The sequence below is a fragment of the Culex pipiens genome, chromosome 2 (genome assembly GCF_016801865.2).
Source record: "Culex pipiens pallens isolate TS chromosome 2, TS_CPP_V2, whole genome shotgun sequence".
NCBI lineage: Eukaryota > Metazoa > Arthropoda > Insecta > Diptera > Culicidae > Culex > Culex pipiens.
Genome location: NC_068938.1, coordinates 79,979,820 through 79,995,179, shown reverse-complemented (window position 1 = coordinate 79,995,179; position 15,360 = coordinate 79,979,820). Strand labels below are relative to the sequence as shown.

The following is a 15,360-nucleotide window of genomic DNA, read 5'->3' as shown; positions in this document are numbered from 1 at the left end:
GTGAAAGTTGAACATTGTTTTTCACAAAACTGGAACATTATTTACGTTTTCCCCGCTGAAATCTGGCATCCCTGACCGCGAACCATCATCATCATCACCCTCTTTGATTCCCGCACATTCACATTCCGTCACCGTATAGTAATCGATGACCCCGTCGCTGACTGACTGGCTAGCCGATTCTGTCCCCTCTTCACTTACCTCTTGCGTGATTTCCAGCTCGTGCCGTGCATTCTCGTACAGCGCTTCCAGCTCCTCGCACTTGGACTGCAGGCCCTGCTTCTCCTCCAGCAGCCCAAGGCCGTACTTGGCCGACTGGATGTTTTCACTGCTGGCCTGGTCCAGCTCCCGGTTCAGCCGCTCGATCTCAACCTGGAGCTGCTGCAGCTCGGCGGCTGTCGTCGCGGCCATCTTTAACGGGGGCGCGGGCAGACTTCCGGAACGCGGATTGCGATGGCGAGTGGGGCCTTTTTCTTCGGGGGGAGGCTCTTTGCGGAACTCTTTTCTTTTTTTTTGCCTAACTTAAAACATTACCAACACAAAAAAATATCGCGTTTTTTTTTGTGGCCACTTTTTTCCCCACTTCTCGGGCGCGTTACACCTGGCCGGACCGACGACGGCTCGAACCTGGACGAATTCCGTGCGTTTTCGTTGCTACCGTGTCAGGTGGAAAACCAGCCCAATTTCCACATTTCCAGCCGTGTCGTGTCACAATTTTGCTTTCTTCTGGCTGCTGGCCTGGCAGAGCAGTTTTCACTCCACGAACTGACACACCAAAACTCTTCTTTTTCCTCTCTTGCTCCCCCTTCTTCTGTCAGGTAAGCACACACATACGCACACTCACTCGCACGCACACCCCTCACTCACTCAGTCCGTCTCTCTTCTACCAACACAGCAGCAGCAGGTGACAACACATCATGAAAAAAATCGTCAAGAAAATCGTGTTGAGCCGTGTGGAAAATCTTTTCTTGCTGCTGCTGCCGCTGAAGTTGATGGCCGCTGACGACTGACTGACGGCGATTTTGGCTGGCCTGGCTGGAAAAAGTTTTTCACTGACCCACTCAGCGCGTTCCGTTTGAATTCCGTTTAGAATTCCGCTTGAGCGAAAAAAGTTCGATTCGAATTCTAAACAGTGTTCGTTTTAGATTCTAAACCGCATTCCGTTTCAAACGCAACAACCGGTTCCGTTTGAGTTTTCGCCGCAAATCGGTTCAAGCGGAATTCAAACGGAATCGAAACGGAATGGAAGGGTTACTTTTGACAGCTGCTTCTTCTTCTTCTTTTTTCTTTATGTTTTCTTTTTTTTGTTCTGGTTGAACCAAACTTCAACCAAAATTAATATTTAAACCTTTTTTTTTCATTCACAGCTAATTTTATTTGTTTTTATTATAATTTATCATGAAATCAAACGCTTCCCAACCCAGGCTCCCCTTTGTTTTTAATATTTTTTATAAAGATTAACAGTTAACATATTGCCCTATAATATATAGCGATTCAGTGCACTCCGTTTCCCCTATATCGATCGGAACTTCTTCATAGACTTCGTTAGATTCCGGGACCGTGAACCTTGCCCTTGTCCGGTGACGACGATCCCGAACGGTGATCCAGGAATGTGCTCCTCAGAAGGTAGCAGGTTGTTAGTCCAGGCCTTGCCCAGCTCTGGCCCGAAGTTACGACAACGCGACGGATCACATCCGGATTTGACGTTCAAGAAGAATGGCGATCCCGGCACGTGGACACTGTCGTATAGCAGGTTGATCGTGTGACGAAAAGCTCCAAACGGAGTGTAAATGATCCGGAAGATGTCACTGTTGTCACTGGGCATCTGCTTGGTCGGAACCTCGTTACAGCGTGGATCGAAGATGACCGACAGGATAGCACCGGTCGGTTGGGCCATTCATAATGACGTAATGAAGTAGAAAAAGCACCGTTGGCAGCGTCTCTAGAAAATGTTTAGGTTTTTTAAAATCGTTTTAGAAAGTAAATTCAGATGGAAAGGTACCTGGCATCAACGCTGACTGCATTCCCGGATCCAGTGGCGTTGAGACGTTCACACAGCCCGGGATGGGACCTCAACCGTAATTGACCTCGACGGACACAGGGTTGTCGGTAGATGTCGTGGAGTGACCATTCTCGTTCTTGGTCATATTGTGCTGCAGCAGCGTGTTGACGAAGATTTCGTTGAATTTTACCTCGAGCGGTGCTTCACCAGCGTCAACGGTGAACTCGGTTGATTTGAGATTACTGCCTACCGCGACCTGTTCTTGGCGTGAGCGTGAGGCAAGGCGGCTACTACTCCCGACATGCTGCCACCACTCCTTATCACGCTTAGGCCGCTGCTGCGGAAGAGGACGACGATGACGAAGTCATGTACACAGCGGACGATTCCCGCTGTCCACTGTAGTGGTGCAAGAACGATCCAGACGGGGCCCACGAGAAGCGTTTGTCCGCCTGGGATAATCGTACGCGACGCGGTCGGTTCCTACGGAGGCTGTTGTTGCTGCTGCAAAGCGTGTTGACGCGCTCTTGACCGGCTTCTTGTCGCGTCGGAAAACGATCAAATGGTGCACTTGCGAGTCGTTCTTCTACTCGTCTCTCGTCTAGAGCTTTTCCACGTACAGCAACGGCGCGGAATCGACAATCAGCGACTTGTCTAACATGCCGACTTCCGCTCTGGGCCAGGCAGCGTTCAGTTGAATGGCGTTAGTCAAGACTCAAGAGTATCAGCTGACCGGAAGAGAGTTCCACCATCGAGGCCGGCACCGGAACGTTGAAGTCCAGCTGCGGTGGCTGCATCGAGATCCGGTTTGCAATTACTGTACTGGCCGGTAACGCTACGACCCCGGTAGGTCTGGTAGAGGTGAATATCGTGGGCTGGTAAACGTGATTCTTATGTTCTCGGTGGCTTTCGGGACAGAGTTCGTCATCAGCGTGCCGAGCAGCCGCCTCTGATATTGCACCCGTACCTTCAACAGAATTAGGTTCTGGCGAAGGTGCAAAGGTCGTGGCCTTTTATCGTTCGATTTGACAGCAAACTCTTTATCACGTAGATATCCTTTACCGGCTCCTGCTCTACCTGCCTAGTCGGTTCATTCACATACAAGCCCTGAATGAGAAGAATATATTTAGATTATAGTAAAATCTTTTAAATAATTTAATTCTTACCTGTTCGAACTGGATCTTTTTTCGTCCAAGAATGTTCAGGGACCTGGTTGCTTCGGGTACGTGAAAGAAATAAATGTACTCCATGCCGATGAACTCGTCGCAACGCAGAACAAGAAAAAATAAAAATAAAATAAATTATTAGAAAAGTGTAATTATCCATATTTCAAACCCCTTTTTAAAAGCAGGTAATAAAAAAATCTGAGGATCTAAAAATAGAATCTAGTCATCTATTACAATAATATATATAAAAAAAGTTAGGATTATTAAAACTTAAGAAGTTAGAAACTGCAGAAGTATGGAACTAAAACAAATTAAATTTAAGAAGCGAAGAATTAAAAAAAAATTGAAATGTTGATGTTTAGAAGTAATGTTTTTTTTTTAAATAATTTGAGGTTTTTAGAAATTAAAATGAAGCAGTAAAGAATTTCAGAAGTTAAATATTTATGAAGTTAAGAATTTCAGAAATCATGAATTCTAAAAAAAATCGCAATTTAAAAATGATAAAATTTCAAAAAACTTAATTTAGGTGTTAAACCATGGTAAGAATTGGAGAATTAGAAAAAATTTAAAATACAGAAAAAAACAGAAGCTGAAAAAGTTTATTTTGATTATTTTTTATTTTAAAAATTCATGATGAATGAATGAAATGATGAAGTTTAGAGTTAAAGAATTGAAGAACTCAAAAATCAAAGAATTTAAAAATATAAGAATTATAAATTATAGATTTTTTAAAATTTCAGAGTTCAGGAGTAAAGAAGCCAAGAATTTTAAAATTCTAGAATTTAAGAGCTTTTGTTCAACAATTTAATAAGCTAGAGAGTTTGAATTGAAGAATTCAAGAAATTTAGAACAATACAATTTATAATTTAATAATTTCGAAATTGAGATTAAAAAAAGGTAAACAAATTAGGAACCTTAATTTTTTTAAATATCAGAATTAAAAAAAATAGGAGTAAGGAAGCCAAGCATTTTACAATTTAAGTTGATAAGAGTTTAAAAATTTAAGAAATTATAAAGTTGAGAAGTTATGTTTTTTTTATTTAGAACTAAGAATTTTTGGATTTAAATAGTTAAGAATTTAACATTTTAGAATAAAAAAAAGTTCAGTGGTTAAGAATTTTAGAAATAATGAATTCGAAACTTTTAGATTTTTTTAGGAATTCAAGAATTAAAAAAAGAAATCAAGAATTTCATAAGCCTAATGTTTTTTTTTTTAATTTCAGTTTTTTTAGGAATTCAAGAATAAAAAAAATTAGATTTTTTTTTATTTCGGATTTTAAAAATTAATATTGAATTTAAGAAAATAAAAAGCAAGGGATTTAAAAATTTCAAATTTTTTAAACTAAAAAATCTACAATTTAAGAAATTTAGAATTTTAGAAGCCATAAATTTAAAAATTTTAGAATTTCACAAATGAAAAATTCATAAATTTTAGAAAATATAAATATAAAAATTGAAGAATTTTTGAAAATTCAGAACTCAAAAAGCTCAAAATTTCATGATATTTAAAATTTTAGGCTTTAAGAAGTTAAAAATTAGAAGGTTAAGAGAAAAAAAGGAAGAGAAGAATTTTAAATTTTACAAATTCTAGAATTTAATAACTTAAAAATGTAAGAAACTGAAAAATAACTAAATTTAGTAGTGCTGATTCCGGCCCCTGTCTTATTTACCCTGTCCACGCCGTCTCGATGCCTGCTGACCGATGGCAACGCATCGGATTGTCAGCGCCGCTTTCGGCGATCTCGCATGCCTTGTTGATCTACTGCGTCTCGTTCAGGTACATGTCAGAAGACGTCACTCGCCGATCCAGACCATGTACGGCACAACCAGCCGTCTTGGTTAACCGACGGTTCCGACTCAGCATGTACGAGTGATTCCGGTTTCTGCTTCTTGGCGCTCTTTTGGGATGGTTCCCTCGCTGCTCGACCTGATGGTCTTGACGTCGTTCGTACGGATCCACGTGCCAAAGCTGCGGTTCCCGATTCTCAACGTCGGCAGAAAGAATGGCCACCACAAAGGAACGGCACATGACCGATCCAGGGTTTTCGTTGTCGTCAAACTGAATGGACAGGCTGGACTGTTTGTACAGGATTTGGTGGTTCTGACACTCGACCCGGTAGGATCACTGAATCGTCCTTTAGTCCCGACGTGGCACAACCGATGTACCGGTTATCCTCGACGATTTTTTGCACCTCGGTCGTTTACATCAGCAGCATGCGATGCGTTTCTCCACGGGCTCAACCTAAAACGGAAACCGGAGTTAAAAATCAATGTTGCCAAATCCTCTACCATAACTTACCTTTCTGTTAACAGATTCCAATCGCCGTCGAATCGAGCCTAATGGCCTTTTGGCGGTATCGGCTTTTTGAGAAGCCGCGGAACTGCGGCGGGAGTCTGCCAGCTCCAAGGCAACTCACCTACACCACTTAGCATCCGGTCCAGATCACGAGCCGACTCGTCTAGGATGTTCTTTCCAAGGAATATTGAATTGATGAGCGCTCCGTTTAAGTCCTCCGTTTCAAGGTACTCTGCCAGATCTGCCGCCCTGCATTCCTTGTTTGTGCACTTGGCGTACCCTCGCCGGTCGAACCACGTGCGCTGATGGTTTCGTTCCGTCTGCCTTCGTCGAAGCAACCAGCCTCGTTGGCATCTCCTCAGGTGAGCTCGTGTACGGCGTTCCTCGATTTGTGGCGCTTTGGGGTGCCTTCAACTTGCTCTGGTCCAGTGGTGACACAGTCATCACTAAGACCAGCTGGTTCCGGCCGCTCGTGAGCTTAACGCCCACTGGAAGTCCTTATCAGTTCCGTCTTCCGCCAACCAGCGTCCAACTTCCGGACCCAGCGCCTCACTTCCCAAATGGGGCTTCTCACAATCATCTTGAAACTGGAACCCTGGAACCTGGAATCTTGAACCTGGAAATGGAAAAGAAGATTAAATTCTGAAATCAGTTTAGTTGAGGTTATGTCACCAGAGCGCTACCGTTGACAGTACGGAATGATCGGAACCTGCAGCAGGCTTTCCGGAACATGAACCACCAAGGCATGCCGTGACCTAAAACGGTCACACGAATCCTTGAGGCCGGAACAGGTGGAAAGGGCACTTAGCGACTCTCGTGCATTTGTAACCCAGCAGCGAGTACAGGAAGTCGGCCAGGTCTTCCAGCGGAGCACTATTATTTGAAAAACGTCGGAACACCCAAATAAATTCATTGTTTGATGAATTATCGAAAACTATAAAAATAACTATAATTTTTACTCACCAGTCCCAGTTCATTCCAAAAAAAACACACGCAACAGGACTGAACATGTTTCGGGCTTTCTTTTTTCTCAACACTTTGACGTTTGGTTCGCACACTTTTGTCAAAAATCAACAACAAAACCGCTTCGGCGAAAATCGGCGAAATGTCATCGAGGTTCCACCATACACCAGCAGGTCAAACGGAATCCAAGCGGAACCCAATCAGACAATCTGTTTAGAATATTTCGAACCAATTTTCGAAGCGGAATTCGAAGCGGAATGAACCCGTCATGCGGAAAACGGTTTGATTGGGGACCGTCACCACCCCCGCGCCGAGCGAAAGCGAAAAATTCCGATGGAGAGGCGACCGCGAGCTAGAGCGAGTGGGAAAATGATGATGGTTGTGTGAAAGTTTTTCTTCGCGACGTGCGAGTTTCGAACCGGGAGCTGGTTGCAAACTTGCGCAAAGAGAAGTGTCAGTTGATGCGGGAGAGCGAGACAGCGCTGGAGATGGTGTCAGTTGATGGAAAGATATGTCAAAGATGACGGATGTCATTTGACGGAGTAGTGGGAGCGGTCAAGCAATACGTAACATTTTTTGAAATGTTAAAAAATGTTAAGGGAACAGCATGTAATTGGGTACTAAAGCCCTATGTAAATTTTTATGTACAACGGTATAAAACACGATTAAAAACCATTTCTGATCACTTTTTTCATTTTAATGCAAATTTTTTTTGACAAAGAACTTTGTCCTAAGGGCTCTATTCTGGTGAGGTGTCAATCCAGAAAAACGAAAAATGTCGCGCGTTACGAAAATGTTGCATGCTTGGTACTGCGGAAGGGGTCAGCAACGAATGAAGTGTGGCAACAATGGTGCAACATTCTCGCGTGACAGTTCCAAGAAAGCAGGAGACGAGGCAAAATTTGTACCATGTTGCCACATTTCATGCGGACTATATAAGCTAACAGATAGCCTCTGAACAGTTAGTTTTGACCGAAAATCCGTCAGAGACGGATCGACGGTGGTAATTTTATTGCTCACACACACATACACACATTGAAAGACACAGGTTGTGCACCACCTTGGGAGGAATTCTGTTCTAAAGAACATTGTTGGAACGGTCACTCGGAAACCAGAATGCTTCAAGGCAATGGGGTTGGGACCAAACTGGTAGGATATTGGCCACACCCGGAGTGGCCATGGCCCTGAGGGAAGGTTCTACCGGGGGGACGTTTATCGAACCATACGACTTGGGGCAATATGGGTATCAAAATTCATGGTTTTTGATACTGGTGATGAAAATGGCCATTTTGACAGGATTGGCCACACCCGGAGTGGCCATGGCCCTGAGGGAAGGTTCTACCGGGGGTACATTTATTGAACCATACGATTTGGGGCAATATGGGTATCAAAATTCATGGTTTTTGATACTGGTGATGAAAATGGCCATTTTGAAAGGATTGGCCACACCCGGAGTGGCCATGGCCCTGAGGGAAGGTTCTACCGGGGGGACATTTATCGAACCATACGACTTGGGGCAATATGGGTGTCAAAATTCATGGTTTTTGATACTGGTGATGAAAATGGCCATTTTGATAGGATTGGCCACACCCGGAGTGGCCATGGCCCTGAGGGAAGGTTCTACCGGGGGACATTTATTGAACCATACGACTTGGGGCAATATGGGTATCAAAATTCATGGTTTTTGATACTGGTGATGAAAATGGCCATTTTGACAGGATTGGCCACACCCGGAGTGGCCATGGCCCTGAGGGAAGGTTCTACCGGGGGTACATTTATCGAACCATACGACTTGGGGCAATATGGGTGTCAAAATTCATGGTTTTTGATACTGGTGATGAAAATGGCCATTTTGACAGGATTGGCCACACCCGGAGTGGCCATGGCCCTGAGGGAAGGTTCTACAGGGGGGACATTTGTCGAACCATACGACTTGGGGCAATATGGGTATCAAAATTCATGGTTTTTGATACTGGTGATGAAAATGGTTATTTTGACAGGATTGGCCACACCCGGAGTGGCCATGGCCCTGAGGGAAGGTTCTACCGGGGGGACATTTGTCGAACCATACGACTTGGGGCAATATGGGTATCAAAATTCATGGTTTTTGATACTGGTGATGAAAATGGCCATTTTGACAGGATTGGCCACACCCGGAGTGGCCATGGCCCTGAGGGAAGGTTCTACCGGGGGTACATTTATCGAACCATACGACTTGGGGCAATATGGGTGTCAAAATTCATGGTTTTTGATACTGGTGATGAAAATGGCCATTTTGATAGGATTGGCCACACCCGGAGTGGCCATGGCCCTGAGGGAAGGTTCTACCGGGGGACATTTATTGAACCATACGACTTGGGGCAATATGGGTATCAAAATTCATGGTTTTTGATACTGGTGATGAAAATGGCCATTTTGAAAAGATTGGCCACACCCGGAGTGGCCATGGCCCTGAGGGAAGGTTCTACCGGGGGGACGTTTATCGAACCATACGACTTGGGGCAATATGGGTATCAAAATTCATGGTTTTTGATACTGGTGATGAAAATGGCCATTTTGACAGGATTGGCCACACCCGGAATGGCCATGGCCCTGAGGGAAGGTTCTACCGGGGAGACATTTATCGAACCATACGACTTGGGGCAATATGGGTATCAAAATTCATGGTTTTTGATACTGGTGATGAAAACGGCCATTTTGAAAGGATTGGCCACACCCGGAGTGGCCATGGCCCTGAGGGAAGGTTCTACCGGGGGGACATTTGTCGAACCATACGACTTGGGGCAATATGGGTATCAAAATTCATGATTTTTGATACTGGTGATTAAAATGGCAATTTTGACAGGATTGGCCACACTCGGAGTGGCCATGGCCCTGAGGGAAGGTTCTACCGGGGGGACAATAATCGAACCATACGACTTGGGGCAATATGGGTATCAAAATTCATGGTTTTTGATACTGGTGATGAAAATGGCCATTTTGAAAGGATTGGCCACACCCGGAGTGGCCATGGCCCTGAGGGAAGGTTCTACCGGGGGGACATTTGTTGAACCATACGACTTGGGGCAATATGGGTATCAAAATTCATGATTTTTGATACTGGTGATTAAAATGGCAATTTTGACAGGATTGGCCACACCCGGAGTGGCCATGGCCCTGAGGGAAGGTTCTACCGGGGGGACATTTATCGAACCATACGACTTGAGACAATATGGGTATCAAAATTCATGGTTTTTGATACTGGTAATGAAAATGGCCATTTTGACAGGATTTGCCACACCCGGAGTGGTCATGGCCCTGAGGGAAGGTTCTACCGGGGGGGACATTTATCGAACCATACGACTTGGGACAATATGGGTATCAAAATTCATGGTTTTTGGTACCGTCCCAAGTCGTATGGTTCGATAAATGTCCCCGGTAGAACCTTCCCCAGGGCCATGGCCACTTCGGTTGAGGCCAATCCTGCCAAAATGTCCATTTTCATTAACAGTATCAAAAACCATGAATTTTGATACCCATATTGCCCCAATTTATATGGTTCGATAAATATCCCCCCGGTAAAAGCTTCCCTCAGGGCATTTGAATAAATTGATTACTCCTTTATTTGACCTCCTAGCCAAATGGTGTCTTCGGAAGAGTTGTTGTACTTGATAAGGGCTATCTTTTAAAGTTTCATGAAAGTTTGTCAAAGGCGCCAAATTTGTAGCTCTTAATCTACTACGTCATTTTTGCAAAAATGGTAAAAAAAGCACTTTTTTTGTGATAACTTAAAATGTTAGCATTTTAGCGGCCTACTATGTACTGAAGAGTTGTTTATGAAATAAAATTACACATCTTTGCCCAAGACAGCAAAATGTTGTGAGCCTTTATTGAGGAGTTATAACCATTTGTAAGTGATTTTGAGCATATTTTTAAGTTGCAATGTTTTCGAAATGGCGAATTTTGGCGCAAAACCGAACAATGCACATGAAAGTACACACTTTCAACTACATTTTCTGAAAATATCTCCGTGTCTATCGGTGTCGATTAAGAGATACAGTGGACTCTCTCGTTGTCGATCTTCTCGATATCAATATTACTCCAGCTGTCAATAAATTTTTCAGTCCCTTCAAATAGATTGCTTTGATTTTTTGTTCTATAATTTCATAACTCCTGCTCTCGACGGTCCCTTCAATATCGACAACGAGAGAGTCCACTGTATCTCAATTTGAATTTGACGGTATTTAATCAATTTATTTATAATTTTTAAGCGGAATCTTATTGAAACGTGGTAATAATCGGTAAATTGAAAGGGTAAATTGATCGATTTTAATATTGCTTATTGCGAGATAAAATCACGTTTCTCCTTCGCTGTGAGTGACAGGAGATTATTGCCGCCTTATTACCGCAGTGTAAAAATCAGCAAGTTGAACTGAAATTCTGGTTGATTTGGCTGTCAACTTGGTTTGTTTTGAATATTTTCCAAAAAGTCAGCTCAAAACTCAAGGCAACCTTTGACAAAAGCCAACAATTTGTTCTGCGGTTGTCTTGCGGCTGTCATGCGACCATTATCTTGCGGTCGTATCACCGCACGTGAACTCTAATTATTGACGCCCGCAGTAAAACATTGTTCATGCTTAAAATGATGATACACATTTTAAAATTATGAATAAATACATGTTTTTCCCAAAAATAATGTAAGTGAAAATTTTAAATAATTGTTCGTATTTAAAATTAAGTATTTCCTTTTATATGTGGTCACTCTGGAAAGGTTGTCGTATTTTTTCATAGACAATGTAATTTCCATAAAATTCGATCAATTTACCCTTCAATTTACCGATTTTCACCATGTATTCATTATGATTTCGAATAACATTTATAAATAAATTGATTAAAAATCGGCAAATTCAAATTGAGATATCTAAAAATATATACACGGAGATATTTTCAGGAAATGTAGTAGAAAGTGTGTACTTTCAGGTGCATTGTTCGGTTTTGCGCCAAAATGCGCCATTTTGAAAACATTGCAACTTGAAAATAGGCTCAAAATCACTTAAAAATGGTTATAACTCCTCAATAAAGGCTCAAAACATTTTGCTGTTTTCGGCAAAGATATGTAATTTTATGTCATAAACAACTCATGTCATAAGAACATAGTAGGCCGCTAAAACGCTAACATTTTAAGTTATCACAAAAAAGTGCTTTTTGGACCATTTTTGCAAAACTGGCGTATATCTCGAGTAGATTATGAGCTACAAATTTGGCGCCTTCGACCAACCTTCATGAAATTTTCTCCTCTACAACTTTGCCCAAGACACCAAAGCCCTACAACGTCATCCAACAAAGTTAATTATGGTTAACACCCTGGAAGGTCGTCACCCTGTATGTCAATAACTTCAAAAGATAGCCCTTATCAAGTACAACAACTCTTCCGAAGACACCATTTGGCTAGGACGTCAAATAAAAGAGTTATCAATTTATTCCACTTAATTTTGCCATTCCGAACACTGTGCAATGGCCACTCCGGGTGTGGCCAATCCTGTCAAAATGGCCATTTTCATTACCAGTATCAAAAACCATGAATTTTGATACCCATATTGCCCCAAGTCGTATGGTTCGATAAACGTCCCCCCGGTAGAACCTTCCCTCAGGGCCATGGCCACTCCGGGTGTGGCCAATATCCTACCAGTTTGGTCCCAACCCCATTGCCTTGAAGCATTCTGGTTTCCGAGTGACCGTTCCAACAATGTTCTTTAGAACAGAATTCCTCCCAAGGTGGTGCACAACCTGTGTCTTTCAATGTGTGTATGTGTGTGTGAGCAATAAAATTACCACCGTCGATCCGTCTCTGACGGATTTTCGGTCAAAACTAACTGTTCAGAGGCTATCTGTTAGCTTATATAGTCCGCATGAAATGTGGCAACATGGTACAAATTTTGCCTCGTCTCCTGCTTTCTTGGAACTGTCACGCGAGAATGTTGCACCATTGTTGCCACATTTCATGCGGACTATATAAGCTAACAGATAGCCTCTGAACAGTTAGTTTTGACCGAAAATCCGTCAGAGACGGATCGACGGTGGTAATTTTATTGCTCACACACACATACACACATTGAAAGACACAGGTTGTGCACCACCTTAGGAGGAATTCTGTTCTAAAGAACATTGTTGGAACGGTCACTCGGAAACCAGAATGATTCAAGGCAATGGGGTTGGGACCAAATGGGTGTCAAAATTCATGGTTTTTGATACTGGTGATGAAAATGGCCATTTTGATAGGATTGGCCACACCCGGAGTGGCCATGGCCCTGAGGGAAGGTTTTACCGGGGGGACATTTATCGAACCATACGACTTGGGGCAATATGGGTATCAAAATTCATGGTTTTTGATACTGCTGATTAAAATTGCCATTTTGACAGGATTGGCCACACCCGGAGTGGCCATGGCCCTGAGGGAAGGTTCTACCGGGGGTACATTTATCGAACCATACGACTTGGGGCAATATATTTTGACAGGATTGGCCACACCCGGAGTGGCCATGGCCCTGAGGGAAGGTTCTACCGGGGGACATTTATTGAACCATTTGACTTGGGGCAATATGGGTATCAAAATTCATGGTTTTTGATACTGGTGATGAAAATGGCCATTTTGACAGGATTGGCCACACCCGGAGTGGCCATGGCCCTGAGGGAAGGTTCTACCGGGGGTACATTTATCGAACCATACGACTTGGGGCAATATATTTTGACAGGATTGGCCACACCCGGAGTGGCCATGGCCCTGAGGGAAGGTTCTACCGGGGGACATTTATTGAACCATTTGACTTGGGGCAATATGGGTATCAAAATTCATGGTTTTTGATACTGGTGATGAAAATGGCCATTTTGACAGGATTGGCCACACCCGGAGTGGCCATGGCCCTGAGGGAAGGTTCTACCGGGGGTACATTTATCGAACCATACGACTTGGGGCAATATATTTTGACAGGATTGGCCACACCCGGAGTGGCCATGGCCCTGAGGGAAGGTTCTACCGGGGGACATTTATTGAACCATTTGACTTGGGGCAATATGGGTATCAAAATTCATGGTTTTTGATACTGGTGATGAAAATGGCCATTTTGACAGGATTAGCCACACCCGGAGTGGCCATGGCCCTGAGGGAAGGTTCTACCGGGGGGACATTTATCGAACCATACGACTTGGGGCAATATATTTTGACAGGATTGGCCACACCCGGAGTGGCCATGGCCCTGAGGGAAGGTTCTACCGGGGGTACATTTATCGAACCATACGACTTGGGGCAATATATTTTGACAGGATTGGCCACACCCGGAGTGGCCATGGCCCTGAGGGAAGGTTCTACCGGGGGACATTTATTGAACCATTTGACTTGGGGCAATATGGGTATCAAAATTCATGGTTTTTGATACTGGTGATGAAAATGGCCATTTTGACAGGATTGGCCACACCCGGAGTGGCCATGGCCCTGAGGGAAGGTTCTACCGGGGGTACATTTATCGAACCATACGACTTGGGGCAATATATTTTGACAGGATTGGCCACACCCGGAGTGGCCATGGCCCTGAGGGAAGGTTCTACCGGGGGTACATTTATCGAACCATACGACTTGGGGCAATATATTTTGACAGGATTGGCCACACCCGGAGTGGCCATGGCCCTGAGGGAAGGTTCTACCGGGGGACATTTATTGAACCATTTGACTTGGGGCAATATGGGTATCAAAATTCATGGTTTTTGATACTGGTGATGAAAATGGCCATTTTGACAGGATTGGCCACACCCGGAGTGGCCATGGCCCTGAGGGAAGGTTCTACCGGGGGTACATTTATCGAACCATACGACTTGGGGCAATATATTTTGACAGGATTGGCCACACCCGGAGTGGCCATGGCCCTGAGGGAAGGTTCTACCGGGGGACATTTATTGAACCATTTGACTTGGGGCAATATGGGTATCAAAATTCATGGTTTTTGATACTGGTGATGAAAATGGCCATTTTGACAGGATTGGCCACACCTGGAGTGGCTATGGCCCTGAGGGAAGGTTCTACCGGGGGACATTTATTGAACCATACGACTTGGGGCAATATGGGTATCAAAATTCATGGTTTTTGATACTGGTGATTAAAATTGCCATTTTGACAGGATTGGCCACACCCGGAGTGGCCATGGCCCTGAGGGAAGGTTCTACAGGTGCCATTGATTGAATAAATTTAATTAGAATTAATTATTCAGGATTAAATAAATAGGCAAAGAATTAAAAAATATAAATAAAAATAGCATGATTTTTAGAGTTTTGTACAAAGTTCTTTGTCATATTGGTCATGTAGAACATAACCACCTGCACCTTTTTTTTGACAGGACAACATTTTTTCGATGGATCAACCATGGTCCCCTTGGAACGAGCTGTCAAGTAGGAGCTTTTCTGTCAAGAAGGAACGCGAAGATAATTTTTCAAAATTGATTTAAAAATCCATTTTAAACTCTTCGTGGTCGTACAAAGGGTCATTGTACTCAGAAAAATAAGCTTTATCGCTGTAAACAATAATATCAGCAATCTAAGCTTCATTTTAGGACCCAATTCTATCGGGTACCTTATGTTGGCTTATCAGCAAGAAAAAGTGGTCAAAGCAAGACTTTTTTAAATCAATTTGGATGTTTCAAAAATGTTTAGACAGGGCCGAATTGTTCTTCTCCAAAGTTTGCATCGAGAATTAGAGCGGTTCATCCATGTTGCATACAATTTAAAATTAGCATGTGTTGTCGTACACACACATCCACACGGAAGTTAGTCGAGTGTCAACCACGGGAGTTCGAGAATGGGCAAGTGAAAAAGCGGATAAAGGTGACGGTCATGCCAGCGAACCGGTGTGGCTATGCTTGGGCCAAGCCCATTAGGGTGCCACAGCATGCAATATGTATGTAGGAGAAACAACA

At 43.4% G+C, this 15,360-nt stretch overlaps 1 protein-coding gene and 1 pseudogene across 3 annotated transcripts in view; both read right to left on the bottom strand.

Annotated features, from left to right (window-relative positions):
- LOC120418320 (protein bicaudal D) overlaps nucleotides 1-1,012 on the bottom strand; it is a 63,536-nt gene extending 62,524 nt beyond the window's left edge. The window contains exon 1 of one of the 2 annotated variants that reach the window (XM_039580649.2): nucleotides 199-1,012. In XM_039580649.2, the coding sequence (XP_039436583.1) occupies nucleotides 199-408 (210 nt within the window). In that variant the 5' untranslated portion in view covers nucleotides 409-1,012. The remainder of the gene's footprint in view (nucleotides 1-198) is intronic. The other variant, XM_039580650.2, reaches the window with a different exon arrangement.
- LOC120418306 (uncharacterized) lies at nucleotides 501-6,205 on the bottom strand (annotated as a pseudogene). The gene is made up of 6 exons (XR_008211940.1): nucleotides 6,142-6,205; nucleotides 5,458-6,074; nucleotides 4,965-5,389; nucleotides 2,374-2,981; nucleotides 2,085-2,336; nucleotides 501-1,939 (listed from the first exon to the last, which is right to left on the bottom strand). The product of XR_008211940.1 is annotated as an uncharacterized LOC120418306 (transcript).
- Between the last annotated feature and the right edge of the window lie 9,155 nt (nucleotides 6,206-15,360).